Source organism: Cololabis saira, chromosome 7 (assembly GCF_033807715.1).
Source record: "Cololabis saira isolate AMF1-May2022 chromosome 7, fColSai1.1, whole genome shotgun sequence".
In the NCBI taxonomy this organism is placed as follows: Eukaryota; Metazoa; Chordata; class Actinopteri; order Beloniformes; family Belonidae; genus Cololabis; species Cololabis saira.
In genome coordinates this window covers 23,309,999-23,331,404 of record NC_084593.1, presented here as the reverse complement: position 1 = coordinate 23,331,404, position 21,406 = coordinate 23,309,999, and the positions used below count along the sequence as shown (strand labels likewise).

At 40.6% G+C, this 21,406-nt stretch overlaps 1 protein-coding gene across 1 annotated transcript; it reads right to left on the bottom strand.

The window, feature by feature from the left end:
* Positions 1–251: 251 nt before the first annotated feature.
* atp10b (ATPase phospholipid transporting 10B) lies at positions 252–20,496 on the bottom strand. The gene is made up of 21 exons (XM_061726242.1): positions 20,006–20,496; positions 17,335–17,539; positions 16,874–16,959; positions 16,460–16,566; positions 14,492–14,623; positions 14,158–14,285; positions 13,715–13,967; positions 12,037–12,236; positions 9,921–10,085; positions 8,547–9,072; positions 7,761–7,861; positions 7,539–7,665; positions 7,250–7,434; positions 5,201–5,468; positions 3,282–3,358; positions 3,064–3,189; positions 2,767–2,967; positions 2,573–2,653; positions 2,339–2,443; positions 1,892–2,079; positions 252–995 (listed from the first exon to the last, which is right to left on the bottom strand). The coding sequence occupies exons 1-21, from the start codon at positions 20,413–20,415 to the stop codon at positions 710–712; spliced, it is 3,957 nt and encodes a 1,318-aa protein (XP_061582226.1). The 5' UTR covers positions 20,416–20,496; the 3' UTR covers positions 252–709.
* Positions 20,497–21,406: the final 910 nt, after the last annotated feature.

The window sequence follows — 21,406 nt, the reverse complement described above, 5'->3', positions numbered from 1 at the left end:
GTACAAATGCTTTACTGACTTTGTCCTGTGACCTTCCTGCAGTTCTTACTCCTAACGCTAGAGGGCAGCACGATCTAACCGCGGGCTGTGATATTACATAAGCCGAGCTGCTACTGTATAATGAAGTATGCTTATGATAACTGTGAATTCGCCTGTGTACACTATTTCCCCCCAAAAAGAAAGAAAAAAGCACCAAACTTTGGTTTAGAAGCCTTTTCTTCAGATTTTTTGAAAATTATCTTTTTGCTTGTTTGATCCAGATGCTCCATTACCGTACCACAAACATACAGACACACATTCACACTTGGGAAAAGAAAAAGTGGATTTGCATGAATAGCCGTGACAAATTTTAAAGGAGCGTGAAATCTACACAAAAACCGACATACATGATTTCGTTTTAATAACAGTTAAAAGTCCCCCTTATTCAGAGGTGGTTGGTATGACTAATTGGGTTGCCACTGTGTAAAAAAAAAAGTAACAGGCTTATGTGTTACTTTTTCAATGAAGAAAGGAAGAGGTGGAGGGAGTGCGTGATTTTTCTCGTGTAGTTTACTGTAAAATTAACTCCAGTCAGGGAGGAGGAGTATTATTCCTTGATTGCGTTTCCAAAATAAGACATTAGCATTATATCTTCTTACAATAGATATTCACAATTTCTCAATAAATAAAGATCATAGTGCTTCTCTTTTCCTGCGAGGCCGACTCTCTCTCATGTGTACACACGCCTCTGATAGCTGTCAGTGATGACATTCAGTGAGAAGTCATCCCCCATGATACTACCAGTAGTCAGAGATTCAGGATAAAAGTCTGCAGGGGTCTCCGGCATGGGAGAGGGTGGGGGGGACAGCTGGGAGCGTTTGACCTTCCCTCCACCCCTGAAGCTCCTCCACTCCTTCATACACTGCTCCCTGGTAGAGGGCTCCAATCGGTCCAGTTGCCTGGCTTGTATGAGCGGTGAGGGGGCGACAGAGTTCCTCAGCACGTGAAACGTGTACCTGGGAGAGAGAGTGTGGCAGTGAGAAAGTAGGCCAGTGTAAAATATGCAGGCCTTTGATGTAAATCAGAGCATTCCCTCTAAATACCAGCACTTTCAGAAGCATCAGTAACTGAGAAGAAGATGAGAGATGCTGCAGTTGATCCTGACTCTCACAATTACTGTTATTTAATTACCAATCAGCTCAAAGTTTATTTGTGCCACAACAACCTCACAATTTGCTAACAGTTTATGATCTGAACAACTCAAAAAGCAAATAACTGATGTAATGTGATTTCCTAAAAACAGACCAGAGAACAGTGGTATCTCATTAGTTTTCCTAAATATTGAATTCTTTGTCACCATGCAGAAGTGTAGATATAGAGACCTGGGTCTTTACTTACAATAGACAGAAAAGGAAACCAGAGAGAGACGGGGAAGACATGAAGCAAAGGGCCACATGCTGGGACTTAAACATGGGCTGAACGAGGGCTGTAGCCTCCGCACGCTGTGCACTTCCTCAACCAGGTGAGCTTTGTGGCACTCACAAGTTTTATTTCAAAATGTATTTAAATAAAAGTATGATCTGCTGCCTTTAGTGATTTTGGTATCCCCTGGTGCCTTAAAACATCCACGGTAGTGCAACATTAGTCAATATGAATAAACAGAATAGGAAGCAGTCATCAATTACTTTCCCGTTACACTTATACGCAACAACGTTCCTAATTGTAGTTTAATTGTTATTTGGAAATTTTTTGGATTTTGGCTGTTTGACTTTGTAAGCACATTTTATTTTATAAACAAAATACCAAATTAGATAACACATTTTCAGTTTCTGTTCTCGAGGGCAATCTTATGATGCTGCGCTGCGTTCAAAGAGCACCTGGACCCACACAGGGAGGACGAGGCTGATGGTACCTGGGAAGCAGAGCCACCACAGTGGAGAGGGTGCAGATAAGGTAGAACATGGGGTCGGCCATCTGGCTCTGCAGGATCCAGTAAGGATTGGATGGAGGATTACAGGTGACGCAGATGGCGCTGTAGGCAAGCGTCACAACGAAGTATAACGTCACACTACCCAGCATGATAATCCAGTGAACCACCGTCTAAAAGGTAATCAAAGGTTAAACAAAACAGCAGTTTAACATACTAGCAGTAATCAAATTGATATAAAAAAGTAAATCAATACTTCTTATTTCTTCCAGGTACCTTAATGTATTGAATATTTTTCATACCCTACAATAATTTATGGAGCCTTTTGGGTGTCAAATTACTGATTGGGACTTCTCAGCTGAAAGACGCTGCATCACTGGTTTTGTACCGTAACTGAATCTACAAATAGACACCCATCTGCTCAGCACTCACCCAAGATTTGATCTCTATCGAGAGATGCAACAGGATGGTAAATAAAGCACTTGTGTTGAGTGGAGTTCCAAAAGTGAAAATATCAACGTCTGAACCCTGGTAAGCCTGCATGGAAAGTGAATATGTTAACAAATTCCAGGAGAAACTAGTTATTAGTCAGTAAGTGATAAGCAACAACAGATGCATAACTATAGATCTCGTAATGACAAACAGATGAAGAAATGTGTCTCTTACCAAATATGGAATAAAGAAGCACACAAGACTCTGGTAGAAGGCATCCAGGACGGAAAGCCAGAATGTTAAAAAATTGTATTCCTAAAAAGAAAAAGAAAAAAGACAAAAAACCCACACAGGTATCAGAGAAAAAAATAAAAATACACAAAAAAATAATCTTTACTGACTCTTTACAGATTATTTATCTCACTGACCCCTGCACCCTGACCAGTCCTGTAAAGTTCAGGAATCCCCAGCAGCATGTCTGCAGAAACATCTTTGTCCATGACTCCAAACATGATGGGCGGAACAGAGGTGAAGAAAAGGTTGAAGAAAATCATCAGCCAGTAGTCGATCATTGCAGTGCCAGTGAATCCGCAGAAGAACTGATACCAGAACAGCAAGTTCACATAGGCCTGAGAAACACATGAGTGTACAGACAATGAGATGACGAATCAGAGCACACAGTTCACACGCGCAGCAGATCACTTTGATTCAGTAACAACACTTACTACATTCTTGTAGAAGAAGTAAATGATCATTTTGGCCAACCGAGTGTGGCACCAGTGTCCATGGACCAGGAGAAGTTTTTTTAGGTGCTTGAAGTGAGAAATGGCAAAGTCACTCGCCATGACCGCCTGAAAATGACAGGGGCTTGTTATAGCACGTTCAAGGATGTGTAAACAGAGATGAAGATAACATCACTCAAGCTACGGAAGTCATTTCCAACCTGCATCCCCTCCTGGCCGGAGATCCCGATGCCAACATCAGCAGCTTGGATCATATTGACATCATTTGCACCATCACCTGAAACCACAGTGCGAGTATCACCTTCATCACATGAGCACGAGTATCACCCTCATCACATGTGCACGATTATCACCTTCATCACATGTGCACGAGTATCACCTTCATCACATGAGCACGATTATCACCTTCATCACATGTGCACAACCTTAAAATGACCACAATAATTGTCTAGAAACCATTCAACAATTACTTGGTTAACTGTGAGCTTAACTTGTTGTTCGGTTTTTATAAATAATGATGTCTCAATATGTTTTAGTAACATCTTTAAGCTTTAACCTATTTGGACAGTAATTACCAAATGAGTTATGCAATACATTTTTCTGTTACTTTGTCATTTTGGTTGTAGGGACAGATAGTGTATATGTAATGTACAGTTAAAGTTCTTATTGACGTAATTCAATTATTTTGGGCAGTCCCACTTGTGTTTTCTCATTAATTTTCTATGCACACACACACACACACACACACACGCACAAGCACACGCACACGCACACGCACACACAAACACACACACACACACACACACACACACACACACACACACACACACACACACACACACACACACACACATACATACATACATACATATATATATATATATATATATATATATATATATATATATATATATATATATATATATATATATATATATATATATATATATATATATATATATATTCAGCTATATATACAGCTAACATCTTTTTTTCTTACTTCATAACAAATGGAGTTAATGGAGTGAATGTTAGAGTTGTTAGAAGATTTTGCCATTTTAAACTTATTTGATTATATTATCATTAACAAGATATACATTTGGATATTTTTATTACTGAGTTATTGAAATAATCCTTAAGCTTTTGTCAGTGTTTTCTTTTTCATTGGATGTAATCTTAATTATACAAAAAACAATAAGATTAAAAAAACATTAATGTTTCTAAGGCTCAGGCGGACATCCCGTTGAAGCAACTAAGCCAACATTTGTATGTGGTAAGAAAGTGCCCGACTAATGAGATTCAGGTGGAGTAACAACAGGTTGGATGTTCCAGTGTTGACAGCCTGTATAGGTTTGATGCAAAAATATGCTAAAAGCTATTGTTAATTTTAGCCCCACTTGTGTTTTCTCATTAATTTGCTGAATCAAAACCCGTTTCCACCTTATTCATGCGTTTCTCTTCTGTTAGCCACATTGAAGCCCACATTGGCCCTGATGCGCTCATCTGTGTGCGTAGTGATAAGTGTGGAGGTGGCTTACAATGTAAACCTAAATTCGGGTCTTTAACATGTGGAATCCTCCCTAAATGTGCCTGTTGGGTGTTGGGTGGATCCCGTATCAGGCATCTGTTTAAACCCACACCCATTCAGTACTGTTTTATTCAAGCATGGCCAACGTGGGCAGTTCTTGCTGAGCCTATAACAAACTTGAAGATGGCTCATTTAATACCTACCAAGACCCCTCATATATAAATGTTCACATTTGCTGGAAAACATTTTTTTTGCTTTTTTTCTTTCTGAGTATTACAGTCTTACGTTCTGTCTCTCTCTTGCAACAACCAGTTGAAAGTCATTGGTTCAATAAAATGGTTTTTCAGGTGACACAGAGAAGATTCTTAGGAACCATCTGCACCGTTACCTCAACATCTAATTAAGTAACATTGCTTAGGCTTGTGTGTTGTTTATACACTTGATTTCATTTTTTTTTTATACTTTAGAAAGTTCCTTTCAGATTAAAAGTTGCATCCTATTTGAGTGAATTAATCAAATAAACTATTTACATTTAGTAACATATAATAAACCTTATAAATCACAAAATCTAAGTTTATTAGACTCCCTTACCAACTGCAAGGGCCATGACTTTCAGCTTTTCTCTCATCAGTTTCACCACCCTGCTCTTTTGTAAGGGATTCACTCTGCAGCAGAGCACAGAGCGGCAGCGCTTCGCCAGGTCCACGAAGCGGTCCTGCAGGTCAGGCGACACAGCCATGTCCAGGGTGTTTCCGTCTATCACCAGAGAAATGTTTGGGGTGGTGTCCACGTTACGAGGGTCCTCGCTGTAGCTCCTCACCTCTTCCAGAGTGCAGTCCAGGATGGAGGTACACGAGAGCTGGAAAACAACAACAGTTGCTTGTTTAAGGATGACGTCACGGTTTAACTATTTATTTTGATGTGTGTGACATTTGGTCGAAAAGAAGTCCAGCTTTTGCCATATGGGACAGGAAGTAAAATATATTTGGCTTAAAGACAATGAAAACTATAGATCATTTGAATTTTATATTTTTGCTTCTTGCAAATAGGTGGCTTCTTTTGTAGCTTTTATCTCATGACCATGGAGTTACCAAATGTTTCAGGTAACTCTTAAACAACACTGTATGAGTTTTGCATTTTCAAAGGACTCAGATTAGAGTATGTGCTGGCAGAGGAAACAACATTACTCTTCTGCTGAGTCAGACAGTATCATTCCACTCCTCATTTCGGGTCTAAATAGCTCCAGACTTGGCCAGAAGGAAATTCTCTGGATTTTTACAAAAGGATTACTCCATGTTTGTATTCCTTCTGCCTAACAACAGCTTCACACTGGCCCAGTTTCATTAGACTTGGTAGGGGGGTGGTTGGAGGAGTGCATATCTCAAGTGGTTATCGAGTTATGGTTGTTAAAAAAAAGAAAAAAAAAACAGTTCATTAAAGGGTATTTCCTCGGAGGGTTGAATACTAGACGGGTAATTAGATATGAAAGCACTAGTTATTGTGTTGGGGGTACTCACTCCATTCGTCATCAGCCACTAATGCCTCTGAGGGGAGCACAGCAGCCCCTTAGTTTCTGAAAGTTGTTGGCGTATCCCTCCGAGCTGGCAGGCAATTTCTATCTATTTGAGGTCAGGATGAGCAGGCAGGTTGGTCAGGTTGTAATTAAAGGTTCATTCCTGAGCTACCAGATCTTTAATGACCTCAGAGGGGCAGGCCTCACACCAGACATCATATCCTTTTCAGAAATGTGAGGGTTTGACCTTTAGGTGAAAAGTAAAAATAGTCAAAAGGGCCCAATAATTTAAATTGGAAGGAAGATAATCTCGCAGGTGAAAATCTCACGAGCCTGCTGGAAGGGAAATTAACTGATGGACAAAAAACAAGAGGAATTCACCTGTGTATACTTTAACTTTATCAGGCATGGTTAGAAAATAAACACATCTTTTCATTCAAGGTTTCACTCTTGATGCTAAATATCAGAGCTGAATGAGGTTTTATACAACCTGATAAATCCCTACAATCAAAGATGATGATGGCAGCATCACGCTTTGGTGACAGGAGTAGTCAGGATTGGAGGGATGGATGAAGCGACCGTCCCCTTTAGCTGGAGTAAAGGTTTAGTTCCAATAAAGCAACAACTCTGCCAAACAGAGTTGTAACTACAAGGAAACACTGGCTTTAATGCCAGCTCGAGTTTGGATCTGAACCCAGTGCATCTTTAGGAGCATCTTTGGATATTTAAAATTCAAAAATAAAATGGTAAATGGGAGGTTTGTTTGTTTTTTTGACATATAAAATACCGGTATATATTTTTTTTTAAGAACATGTTGGTTTGGTCAGATATCTGGATGTAAGATGATTTGGTTTATGCAGAACACCTACAAACAAATCTGATCTTTAAAAGTTATATGTGGTTATTAAAAGCACCAGGAGATACAGATTTTTACAACACTTGAGCACTGAGGAAACATTTAGGAACATTTTCCATATCTCTTAAATAACAGACTGTGATGCTGGGCTTAGCTAAAAGCTCACAGCTCAGCTATAGTATTAAGATTTAGATGTTTTGTTGCCTCAATCAAAAAAGTCTCTTCAGTCAAATAACAAACGTTTCTGTGATGCAGCCAGGAGCCGTCTCACCTTGTTTCTGCAGCTCATGTTAATCACCAGGTCTTCCTCTTCCAGTAGCCTGCAGGCATAGCCAATGTTGACAGCTGTCTCTGGCTTGTCACCTGTCAGCACCCACACCTGGATCCCTGCCTCTCGCAGTGCCACAATGGTGTCTGGGACGCTCTCCTGCAGACGGTCCTCAATGCCCGTTGCCCCTGCAGAAGGTCATATATTCCAAGAAGGGCATCATTCCCTCACAGAGCACATCAAACGGATATACCATTCAAACATCGTCCATGACTGGGTTGATGTATGTTACCTAGCAGGGTGAGGTCCGTCTCCAGCTGCACAGCCGTGGCCATGATGAGCTCCTCTCTGCTGTCTATTGCAGCCAGAGCTCTCTTTCTGTCCAATAACCAGCTTTTGTACACCTGGTCACTCACAACCTGCAACATGTGCAGAAGAAAAGAAGATAAAAAGCTCATGCCTGTTAAAAAAAAGAAAGTGATGACATTCACTGTTACTAATTCTAATTTTGTACCTTTTTTGTAATGCATAGTGTACGAAGGCCATCCTTTGCATAGCAGTCGAGGTGATTTTGGGTATCAGCTGCTACGTTTTTCTGATTTCCACTGGGGTGTTCTAGAGATAAATGTACACAATTATGCACTTTATTTTTTCATTTTGAAATGACCTATAATTATTCTACGGAGCCCCTCTGGTGACATTTGAAAAAAATAAGATAATGCGTGGCCACGCATTAATAACTCGTGGCCACGAGTTAATATCTCGTGGCCACGAGATAATCAATGCGTGGCCACGCATTATGTATCTCGTGCCCACGCATCATTTTACTCGTGGATGGCATTATAACCTACTGTCTGGACTTCGTGGATGCAACTTCCTTGGTGGGATGGTTATTCATTATTAATAACGGTAATTATAGTCTATTTATATTAAAGAGCAAGAGTATTGTCATGGCGAGTGTAGTAATAACATGTGACATTTGAAAAAAATAAAATAATGCGTGGCCACGCATTAATAACTCGTGGCCATGCATTAATTATCTCGTGGCCACGAGATATTAACTCGTGGCCACGAGTTATTAATGCGTGGCCACGCATTATTTTATTTTTTTCAAATGTCACCAGATGGGCTCCGTATTATTCCAATTAAGAGCAAAATTTATTTTCAGTTAAATTTCAGTTTCAGTAATTCACAACGAGCCATATCATGATGCTTTTAAGATAATGTGAAACAAAGCCTGTTGAATAGAGTACAAATGAAAATAGTAAATGCTTCTAAATCTATCTTCACCTGTGCTTACCTGCGTATGGCGTTCCAAGTAGCTCCATGATGGCGTAATCTGCACCTTTCGTGTACAAAACACACTCTTTGGTGACTGGGTGTCGCACTAAAACAGACATTCTCTTCCTGTTTGAGTCAAAGGTCAATGTATCCAGCACCTCGAACACCAAGTCCTCCCCAGACGGGACTCTCACTATCACACTGTCAGGGGTACGGGCCACCAGGGTGAAGCCATATGCCTTGGCTGCGTAGACCAAGGCAGCCTCGTCTGGACTCTCTGCCTCAAAGCACACGTCATGTGACGCTGCCGCAGGCCCGTCGGGCCGGGACAGGGCATTGAGAGAACATGTGTGGAATCCATCGGTGTTCGCAGTCGTCTCCATTTTTACTGATTCTTTAACCGATTCCTCTGAGAAGGTGCGGTTCCTCCTGGGCTCGCGCTGGCAGGAGGTGAGGATGTTGCATAAAGACCCAGCCTTTTTCATCATGTTGGACAAGCTTTCCAAAGGGTTATTTTTCTGACAGGAGCCTGGAGACACACTCACCTGAAAAAAGTGTAACAAAAGAAAAGGATAAATACGTCTTGACATATTTTATTCCACACCCGAACCGTTCACAACAACAACTTTGTCACTTTTGCCCTTGCTTAGTGCATTTAACTTTAATTACAGACTCAAGGGGGGAAAACACACAGATTTCTGCCATCTGTTACACCTCAGGACAGCACAGTTGGGAACAGCAAAAGCTCAGATTAATAAAGCCTACCCCAATTTTCCCAAATGTTGATCCAGCTTGTAATAGATGCAAACACTCCCCATGCACTCTCGCTCACATGTTCTGGTTCTGTCCAGCTCTGGAAACATTTTGGAGGGAAATCTTTAAGTCCTTCAGTGAGATTTCCGGTCTTTCTATTGACCCAGCCATGCAATTGTGGGTGGGTTGGGGTTTAAAAGATGGCATATTGGATAGGGTTGATTTTGATTTTTGTTTTGGACCATTTTATTTTTGCCAAAAAAATACCAATAAAAAGATTTATAAAAAAATAAATAATAAAGCCTACCCCAATTTCCTCTGCACATCTTTCTTAACTTTGTGGCAAATTTAGAGAAATGACAACAGAAAAAGGTTAAAGATAAAATCCATATTTGATGGAAAGTTTTCCTCCGTTGTTTTAGCCAAATAACTGTTCAGCAGGTTTCTACTGCTATAAAAAATCTATTAAAAAAATGTTGAAGACACTTGAATATTATTCAAAATACTTGCTTGACAAAATATAAGGCAGTTTTATGTTTGTGGAGGTACAGGATATTCAAAGTTTAAAAGAACAAATCTTACATCCATTTTTCTCTCTCTCCTCCATTAAATGTTGTATGTTCACTGGCAGCAAACTCACCCTCCGTCTCTGAACTGTTTCCATGGAAACAACCACTGTGTTGCAAATGGCGAGAGCCAGAAAGAAGTCCAGGTAAGGATCTATTTTTCCTCCGCTGCCTCGGGTGCTGCTCTCTGCTCCACTAATCCGTTCAAGCAGCTTCTCGTCTGGAATCACCTCGGTTTCCTGGTGGAGCAAAATATGATGACTGCATGTGTGTTGCTGAACTACGTCTTGCTTACGTTCATTTGTTGGTTAATTTGAGTTGGGGTGGTGGGGTGGTGGGGGGGTGAGGGTGTCACAGATAGTTCTTGAACTTTCCATCCACACTCGTGAGACTGGACGTGAGGATGGGAGGAAGTTTTCATTCATTTAAAATACTCTGCTCTGCTTGAGACACAGCATGAGGGGAGAGCAAAAATAGACTACGCTGCTGTTTTTTCTCTCTTAGCCTACACCTCCAAGCTCCTGCTCTCTGCCCTGCAGACAAAAATAGAAACAGAGGTACCGTATTCTATATCAAAACAAGATGACTAATCTATAGTGCACGTTTACAGTTCAAGTAACTTCAGCGATCTGTGCCAAATGGTACTCAGTGGGACCATATGTCCCTTCAGAGGCACAGGGGCAGAGTTGAGCCAAAATGAATGTGATCATCACTGACACCTAGCGACTTGACCATCTGCAGCAGGGACTGGGAGCATGAGGAATTTCGACCTAAGGTTAGGTCACATTTGGGAAAACAAATTGACATTTTTTCTTAGGTTTTCTTGGTGGGGAGTCAGATGTGATTATGCTCAAGGAAGGACATCCATATTCAAAACTAATCACGGGTCAAATCCTTATGAATTTTAAATGCTAAATATGTGGCATCCAGTAAAGTGTGATGGATGGCGACCTGTCCAGGGTGTACCCCCACCTTTCACCTGAAGACAACAGGGATAGGCTCCATCAGACACCCATGACCCCAAATAGGAAGAAGCAGGATGGATGGATTGGTACGGGTAATAGATGGGATTATGGACAGTGAGTTGGAATGGCCATCCGATGCACCCATTTTTGGTTTGACTGCTGGATTAATAAAACACACCATATTAATTGACATATGTAATTCAATTTTGCTCCTGACTCATGATTATCATCAGTACTTGAGTTGTAAAAAAAAATCAGGGGGGATGGTGGATTTTATCATATGGGGACAGATAATTTGTGCTGATTACGGTACAAATAATATAATATATTACAAATAATAGCACTGACCAAAACACCTGCAGGAATACTGCAGGAATGACATAGCAGCAGTTAAATGCAGCCTTCTGTAAGCTTTAAATATCCACTGGGCTTACATCAAATACATCAAAACACAACAATAAAAAACAGTTTTCTGAACTTATCAATATGACTCTGTCCTTCACAGGATAAGCAAAATGGATCACTGCAATAACTCAAAATCTTAACAAGAATATTTGTCTTATTTCTAGTTAAAATGTCTCATTTTAGTAAAAAAATCTCATTACACTTAAAACAACAATTTTCACCTGTTTCAAGTAGATTTTCACTTCAATCAATCAATCAAATTTTATTTATATAGCACCTTTCATCCAGGTACATGAAATACAAGGTGCTTTGACATTTTGATTGAAAAATAAGCATAATAAAAAAATTAAAAAAACTGGGAGACCAAAGCACCCTGACATACAATATAGAATATGTAAAATTTATAAAAAGATAAAAGTTCAAGGATTAAGGCTAAAAAATAATCAGTCCTTGAAACAAGTAGAAAAATCTGCCAGTGGAACAATATTATTTTGCTTGTAATAAGAAGATAAATCTTGTCCCCACTGACAGATCTAATTATTTCAAGTGAAAATGTACTTGAAACAGGTGAACATTGTGAAATAAGTTATTTTTGTATTGTTATTTTTCTGGTGATAACTCTTCATTCATTGATGAAATGACATAAGGGATGGAAAGGGGGGTGTCAGTTGTACAGGGGGGATGATTTTGACCGTTTTTATCTCAGAGGGGATTCCATCCCCCCTCACCCCCCCTCAACTCGAGTACTGATTATCATAATAAAACAGCGTCTGATTCTTAGTTCAGTCTCTCTTTCTTCTTGACAGAGTCACCGTCATACCAATGGACTGCTGAAGGCCACGTTGCTCTGGGCATTTTCCGCCCCCTTGCTCCAGCGGCGGCTGCCACAGCGTTTTGTGTCTTTGGGGTTGGTCTCATTATCTCCCACGTACCACTTGGCCTGTGTCTTGGGTCTGGACTCCTTGTTGAAGATGACATCATCATCTGACTCTGGTTCATCAAGGACGGCTAGACGGATAGCTGCAGATCCATAACAAATCCACATTGGTAGATCAGGTCCTGTTAAATGTTGAGCCTCAACCACAACTGAGCTAAAGTGCCTTATTGGGACGACCTATCGTCAGGTGAGCTACAACAAATCAAACTCAGGAATCATGTAACACTGACCACAGATGGGTTTTCATTCTTTTAAGGGTTATATTTTTCAAGTGAAGCTTTATCATAATGTGAAAAGAAATCTGAATTTGCACACATGTTCAAGACAGAGCCACGCCTGCACATCAAACGGGATTTGGTTCACCCTTACATGGTGCCCTTTCACCTTGTTATAAGATCTACAGGGCACCTCTACAGTATGTTTTAACGTAATGTGGTAATGTGGGGCTCAGTGGATCAGTGGATTCTGTGGATCAAAATCATCAGTGTTACACCTGGAAGACTACAACTTTAACAAGTGAGCCCCAGTAACCCCGAATGATAAATAAGCAGCCCTAATAATGACGCAGCATGACTGAAAATAAAGTGTAACATGCAGAACCAACCGAGAAGTTAATGCCAAGTGAACATCTGGCAAACAGCTGAGGATCAAGACGTGTTATGCAAAGTGAGTTTGTGGCTCCATGTGACTTGATTCTACAAAAAAAGTGAGGTTATTCTAAGACTCTCGCCACTAATGGGATTATATGTCATGATGAGGATGACTAAAATGAGAATTAATTCTGTGGTGCCTTCTGTACAGAACCCCTGGGGAGTACGTCGCAATAACAAAACAGAAATAACAACGAAATATCTGCAAAAACAACAGCAAGATAGAACACATGACATCTTTCATATAACACATGTAAATTTCATTTAAAAAAAAGACGAAAAACTAAAAACATGTTTTGCAAAAACAGAGGGAGAAGGAAAAAAAGAAAAGAGAAATCAAAGTGTTCTTTGATATTTTTTTTTTCAATCGTTTGTGTCCTGAACTAATCAAGCAGTGTATGGCACTTTTTTGAATTCTGCACAAAACATATATATATATATATATATATATATATATATATATATATGTATGTGTGTGTATGTAAGAGATGTGTATACGTGTATATATACACTATGTGTATACGGTATGTATATATGTATAGAATTAAACTACTTAGAATGAGAAAGTGTTACATAACTTAAGCGATAATTTGGAAATCTAATAACTTACACCTTTTCTCTGTAAAATACCTTTCAATTACTTCTCCTGTGACCGTGAATTCTAACAGAAGCAATATGTATATATATATATATGTACATGTGTGTGTCTGTTTTCTACCTTTAATGAAACATTACTACTTTAAAGCTGCTCAGAACTACTCACGAAGAAATTGGTCAAAATTTAAATTTGCAGACATATTTGGACAAATAACTCCCTTGCAGCAACTAAAACTATATCATTTTGACTAAATTCCATTATATAATGAATAAGGGCGACATGTCAATAGCATGTGTCATTGTGAACGTTTTACCGTTCTCTTTATGTGGATATTCGGCACCCATGACGGAGCACCTGCGGAACACCATCTTGTTCTCAGTGAGGGTGCCTGTCTTGTCTGAGAATATGTATTCAATCTGGCCCAGGTCCTCTGTGATGTTCAGAGCCCTACACTGGACCCGGCTGTCTGTTTCCTCATCGTACAGGTCCACGTCGTTGGTTATGAAGAAGATCTGACCGATCTTGACCAATTCAATGGACACGTAGAGAGCGATGGGAATCAGGACCTGCAGAGGAAAGATGATTCAGCAGAGAGTGGTGGGGGCACAGTAAGAAGAAAGAAATGGGAGAGAGAAGAGGAGTAAAAGGTGAAGGGTAACCCCGAAAGAAAACATAAATAAATTAGACAAGAAGAAAGAATATTCGTTTTATGGGTTCAAAAGGATACAAACTAAACAGTCACATTCTGTGAGATACCTGCAGCAGGATGATCATGGTGAAGAACATGTAGAAACTGGACAGACTGGGACTGTTCAGGTGACCAGTGCTGTCAGGGAGCAAATACGGGGGTACACTGGGCAGCGCCTGCAGCCATAAGAAGTGCCCTGCACGTATGAAGACGGGATTAATCACACTTGCACAGACAGGAAAGCTATTTTTGGCGCCACTGTCTCCTAACCCCTCCTTACTTCACTGGGCCCCTGGCAAATGTGAATCTTTCTAAAATTCTCAATATGATGTCTCCTCGTGAATGGAAATGAGTCAGTACGTGTAGTGACCCTTCAGTTAAATGATGTCATTCATTACTGACCTACTGCTCCGACGAGGCACATGGTGAAGAGGAGAATTACGCAGAAGAAGACGTCTATGTTTAGCTTCCGCTCCAGTTTGCTGCGCTTGTATCTTGACCCGTTGATGTTGAGCATGGACTTGGTTTCATGGCCTTAAATGTTGTAGGAGAAGAAGGTTGATTCAGACGGTCAGCAAACACAACAGAAAGTCAGTATTATTATGGTAAAACATGTTTTCATTTTTGGATGCTTGATAAAAGGTTGTTACAACTTCAAATAGATGATACAATTCATTGAGAAATAGTTGTTTGTTTAGTTTGGCTGACGTTGGGACAGAAATGAACACAGATTCCTCATCAAAGCCATGAGAAAAAACAGTTTAAGAGCATGAAATGCGTTAAGCAGTGTTCCGAATTTTGTTATAGTGTACATTACAGCGGTACCGTTTGTCATTTTCTGTCTTAAAGACTAGAGCCTTTTTTCTTTTGCTTCTCTCTATTAAAGGTTTTTCTCTGGGATGTTGTGGTCAGATTTCTGAGGTCAGTTGATTGGTTGAGAACCAATGTGTGAGGCGGAACTTGTTCTTGTTTAAGGTGTGTCAATAAATCTGTTACAACACCAAATCAGATAAACCGGGCTGATATTTAAAGGGGCAGGAATTTTTTTTTTTTAATTTACTTTCATTTCTTTTATCTCATCAACTTCATTTCATTCTTTAATGTTCAATTTTTCATTTCAGATTCACATTGCAAAAAAAGGGTCTGGGTTTAAATTAAATGTTGGTAAGGAAGGGAGGGATATTCACATTTCTTTTTCTCTAAATAATAACTGTTTAAAGGACTCTTGAGGCATTTCAGTTCAAAAAAGGGCATGGACAAAGGTGGACACCCATAATCTCTAATCCCTCAGGTGGCAATGGACAAACTGATCTAGACACAAGCGTCTAGGATCATCTTTGGAGACCAAAATAATATATGAAATTATTAAACTTATTTAGCACTTACTGAGCTTACATACCGAGCACAAAATAAGCCTTATCTCAACCTCATCAAGAGGTGGTTTTGACATCTCTGCACTCAGAGCCATCAGAAAAGGACCATCACACAGTGGAAATGTGAAATGTGGTCAGACAAATCAGTATTACAATTATGATTTTAGAAGAAATGGTCACTGTGGGGTCTGAATGAAGGACAAAAGGACCACCCAGGCTGTAAGAAGCAAGTGTAAAGGCCAGGCTCTGGGATGCTATAGAGTTGTATCAGGGTTGCATGCGTTGACAAATGTATTTTACATTTCTGTGATGCAGCATTTACACATCATTTTCCCTTTCATGTTTTTTTTTTATTCAGGACAATAAAAAAAAAAAAAAAGAAACACACACACATATGCAAACACATGCTACACACATAAAGACAAGAGAAGAGAGGGTGCGGTTCTGGACTGGCCTTCATGCAGTCCTGATCTGGTCAAAGGAAAAATATGGCAATAATTACTATATATTCAAACAATTCAAACATGCTCTCAGAAAGAAGGAATAAAAAACTGAAAAGATTCAATGTTTGGGATTCTCAATGCCAGAAATCCACTGAAAGGTTATGAGGAAAAATGATTACAGTGTTAGAAGCGTCTTGTTATATATATGTTGCAGGACTGAAATACAAAAATAGATATTGACAAATAAAATGAGGCTGGCATTAAAATCATAAAATACTTTAGAATCATACTCGCTGCAAAGAAATGTAAGGATGGGGAGGTTTTCCACATTCTCCCAACTTTTTCTGATTTGGGGTTGTATAATGTGGTGATAGAAATAAATGAAGCAAGAGTACTATCGCGAAGGTGCTTCAGTCAGTTCAGCTGCAACGTGTGATGTGACAGAACATGACTGTGGTAAATGTGAAGAATTAAAAAGAAGCTAATTGAAAATAAGATAAAAGGAAAAACACGCGGTGGCTTCCCCTGAGCTCAGCATTAAGTCAGTGAAATACCTGCATATACCACAAAGCCGACAGCATCTTCTGTGTTTCTCACTGTGCAGCCTCTCAACAGCAGGCTCTCAATCCCAGCGCCCACCTTCTCCTTATCGGGTTTCTCTCTGTAGCAGGAAAAAGTAACACACCTTTTTACTCTCTAAACTAGTTACATATTCATTACTGCTTACATATTGCATTAACATTTTTCCCCTCTCTATTTTATGGGCATATCTGGGCAACAAGAGCAGACTTTCTATAAGAGCCGTGGTGCCTGAGGAAATCGATTAGTTTATTACAGCCTCAAAAAATGAGTCTCCCAGCACTGAAAAGTCCAGTGAGGTGGCTGGAATTGATTTAGCTCGGCAGCTCCAAAGTGTAACGAGGAACTGTTTGGGGATAATCCACGTCTGCTCTGCCTTTGATACTCACACATAACACTTGAAATGATTCAGATTGTTGTTGGGTTTTTCACACACCACGGTGCTATTGAAGCTCTCGGGATCAAATTCAGGACTCTGGGAAAGAAGAAAAGACACATATGGAAACTTTGCTCAACCTCTACCAGAAAAGAAAAGCAAAACATTTGCATTTAAGTATATCGACTGACGGGAATGTTTTGCTTCCTGTCACTTTTGAAATACAACCGTCACTTACTGTAAGTGATGTGATGAAATGTCAGAGTTGCTCGGCTTAAGTGAATTAAATGTCAAAGACAAAGAGGAGGAGGAGGAGGAGGAGGAGGAGGAGGAGGAGGAGGAGGAGAGGAGAGGAGGAGGAGGAGGAGGAGAGGAGGAGGAGGAGGAGGAGGAGGAGGAGTACAGGAGGGGAGAGGTGAACCAGGAAAGGAGTAAGCAAGACAGAAACCTGTGAGGAAAAAGTCAGTCTCTCACCGTTTTGCAGAGTCCTGATACAACAATCCTTTGTTTCAGGTTTGTTTCTCCATCCAGGTTGGACGTCTCTATGTGACAGGCACCGTTGCGGTCTGATGTGTGGACGAGAAGGAGGTCTGCAGGGACGATTTCATTGCAAACCACCCTGACAAAATCTCCCACTCGTACGTCCTTCCATCGTCTGTCTACAAACTGCTTCTCCCTCCTGCAGTCACAGATGTCAAATATAAACCGTCACACTGTTAGGTTGCTTTTGCACAAACTTTTTCCCTGATTTACCAAATGTAAAATTAGCACTATGGGTGGATCAGGTTTATGAACCTGTATGTTTGGATGACGGTCTGAGTAAATTTGAAGTCTTATATGATGAGGAAAGTTGAAGTAGACATGTTTAGATAGATACTTAAGGAAAGGAGGCTGGTCTGAACCGGCACGTCAAGCCAACTAAGGACCAGTGACAGAAAGCTGCAGGTATGCTGCTCTGCATGTAGGACCTGATCGGTAGCTGCCACCTAGCACCACACCTCAATGCAAACAAAGCCATGTGAACGCATTTCAAAGTATGTTCATTTACCGGCACAAATATTCTTTTCTTAAATGTTTTCCTGCGTCAGACAGTCTAATACCGGCCCTGAAAGGTGTGACGTGAGTTCTCGGCTTGCGCTGAATACTTTACTTTGGTACGTATATTTACACTGTATTCAGGATTAATCAAAAGCATTTTAAAAAGGATAGCTCAGCATTCGGGGGCACAACACTTTTGCTTTCTCGCAAGATCCGGATAAAAGATGGCGTTGTAATTACTAAATTCACGAGAAGCAAATAAGCTTCTTTGTCAAAGAATTATTTAGATAAACTATGAAACTACAGCAGGTGAGGTATTAGGGAAGAGTCCTTTTGCCTCCAACTGAAACTCAAACTGGAACGCCTGTCGAGTCTAAAGCCCAGATAAATGGGAGGGTCGTGCCAGTAAGGGTATCTAATGTAAAAACCTAAACTAAAACAATATTTGGAGCACAAATATCCAAAGGTGACTCTTTCAAAGGGAAAAAGGCCCAACAAAGTAGCAGGTCAAACTATCCATTTACCCACTTCCTTTTCACTCAAAACAAATAAACATACTGTCTTCAAAAATGTTAAATTCCTATTCAAGAAGGTTGAACGATTTTGAATTTTTAAAGTAATAAATGAAAAAAAAAAAACTGTTGTTTTAGTGGCTTTGACTGCCTGAACTCTTTTCAATAAAGCCCAGAAACACTTTGTGTGACTGACGCTTTTAACAGACACAGATATTCACGCTACATGTAGATTCACGGGACAACAAGAGACAGCAGCCCATGTAGTGTGGAGAGCAGTTTTTAAGGATTTCCACTGAGCAGACAATAACACCAGATAAGTTGAAGAGGAATTTGTACTCAAACAGCATGATAACAGTCAACGTGTCTGAGCACAGGCCGATTGACAAGTGTTTGATACAGGAGGAAGATAGCAAGGATGACCTAGATGATAAGACACATCACAACTCTATAAAAAGCAGAATGGATGGTGGAAAATAAATGCGTGCATTTGAGCACGTCTGACGAATTAACTCCAAATCCTTTTTCACATAAATGTATTCGAATGGGCCTTTTTGCTGGCAGATTAACATATCTCTTTCTCCGAGATGTGGTTGGATGGATGGACTTCATCAAGATATAGAGACTGAGAGCCGGAAATCTATTCCTGAGCTTCTCCAGGAGACATTTGTAAACTTCAAATAAATCCAAGCCAGTCGATTCTGCTTTAATCTTTACAAGTAAAAAAAGGAGGGCTCAGTAGTCCCACCCATCAAGAACTGTGAGACCCACAGGAACCTCCTCACCTTGACTTAACAGCTGAATGTGTGATTGTGTACGACAGAGGCACCTAATGTCCACTCACGGCCCCAGATGGCCCAACGTGCTCTCTGAAGTGTTTGAAATGCCACATTGAGAGTCCACACCGCGGACCACCTGGACCGTACCGCCACACATACAGATGTAAGGACACATTTAGACATAAAAATGCACTCGTCAGAGGCTTTTCCCCTTTGGTATGGAGGATTCCTAAGCTACTGGTTAACAACAAACCCTCCAGAGGTTGGGGATTTATGATTGTAGGAGGTGTCTTCATTCTAACATCCCGAGAAAATCCACATCCCCTCCTCCTCGTCCCACTGTGCTCCAAATCACAGCAGAAGAAGGGCTGAAAATGTGTTTATTCTTCTTTGTGAATTATTCATTTTTCACCAGTATTTCAGAAATAGATAACCACTAGCCTTACTGTCTTTGCTGACGCAATACCCAGATGAGGATTTCATCAAATTTGTGCAACGTGATGGGGATAGATATTGTTGTGAGGCTCTTCAAAAGAGGAATAATCTCCCACACGTTCTCTATTTCTAAGTCAAAAATTCCCATGGGGTGCTGAAAGGCAGGGGAGGTAAACACACACACACACACACACACACACACACACACACACACACACACACACGCAAAACCCAATCGCGCAGGTCTGCACACTCATACAGGAAGATGAGAATCACAAACAGATGCTAACCATCATGATTTACACCTGCCACATCATGCATGAACATGAATGGAGCACACTGCATCCATGTTCAGGACAGGATGGAGTCCCGTTGAATTACCTGCTGTAAATGAAACACGGCGTGTTGTTGAGCTTCCTGTCCGACTGGTACCTCCTGAAGTCCTCCCAGGCATCCTTCAGGGCCGTCAGAGCCAAGATGACACAGATGGGGATCAGAGCCACCTCTGGCTGGAAGGCATTCACTACAGGGATGAAGTTCAGAATAGCCAGGCCCACAAAGTAGATGTTGGCCAGACGGTGAAACTGCTCATAGAGGTTCATAGGGATGAACAACAGAAGAGTGTATTTGGTGGTTTTGATGGCATTAGATGAAAAGAAGCGATTGGGTTGTTTCCCCTTATCCAGTCCCTCAAAGGGCAGGTTGGACACCAGCGTGCGGAGGTCCCTCTCCCGGGCCCTCTGACCGTGCAGCGCATCCCTCACCAGGGCCAGAGGGCTCCTCCACGTCATCGCTCTCCCGTCCGTCTTCCTTTCCTCAACAACTTCCCATCCTTGAAAAAGTTAAAGAGACTCTCCTCTGGGTCTTTGTCTCCGACAGCGACTCTGTGCATGTGAGGCTTGTGTCTAACAAGTGACACCTCCTCTGAGTCCTCCCCCTTTCATTAACAGGTATGCTTGCATTCCTTGCTCTTGAGCCATTAGTGGAAATAAGTCAGCAATTGTTTCTTCATCAGGATGAGGTCAGGCGTCGCTCAGCTGATTTTAATGAGAGTATTTTATATTGCAGAATCTTGAGTTAGTACAAAACTCTTTGTTGTTAGTTTTAACAGCTTTAAACATAAACAATATTTGTAAGAGCTCATATTTAACACCAATCCGTTTAAGGAGCAAAGAAAATAAACAGATTTGAAGTGAAAACCCAACACTAAACATATGAATTTACTACAGAATTATAATACAGACAATAATGTTTAAAGACTTTGAAAATGGATTTACTGTCATTAGCGAGAGTGAAAAGATCTGTACTATAAGACTTTATTGGTACATGGGAGCAAATAGTGTCTTCCCATCTGTTGTTGTCCCAGGAAGGGAGGGACAGGAGTCAGCTACAGCTCTCCACGTTGTTTTGTAAATGTAGCGAGCATTTTCAGAGCCAACATTGGCTGTTTCACATTAAACGGGTCAAAAACTCCAACTGGACTGACACTTCCCCCCTCGATGACGGTGCAGATGGAGCTCAGATGCCGTGATGTCATCACTTCCCTGCCACTCACGACTACATTATGATGTTCAGCATGTTGTGGCACGGAGCTCTGTGATGACACTTACATGTGACGTGTTTCTGATAATGGACACGATGGACACAGTAGTGGCTAGGAGGAGAAGGAATAGGGATGGACGGTAGTTGACCGCCATACAAAAAACATGACAAATATTCAGCACAATCTTTTTTACAGTCCTGTCGCTTTTCCACTATGGTCACTTGTAAATGGTTAAATAT

Bases quoted from the DNA above. Each gene is read 5' to 3' on its own strand.
- atp10b (XM_061726242.1), bottom strand. From the start codon at position 20,415: ATGACGTGGAGGAGCCCTCTGGCCCTGGTGAGGGATGCGCTGCACGGT. The intron at 16,567-16,873 runs GTGAGTATCAAA...TTCCTGCTACAG, and splicing joins AATCATTTCAAGTGTTATGT to AGAGAAACCCGATAAGGAGA. The intron at 10,086-12,036 runs GTATGACGGTGA...TTGCTCCACCAG, and splicing joins TGGCCTTCAGCAGTCCATTG to GAAACCGAGGTGATTCCAGA.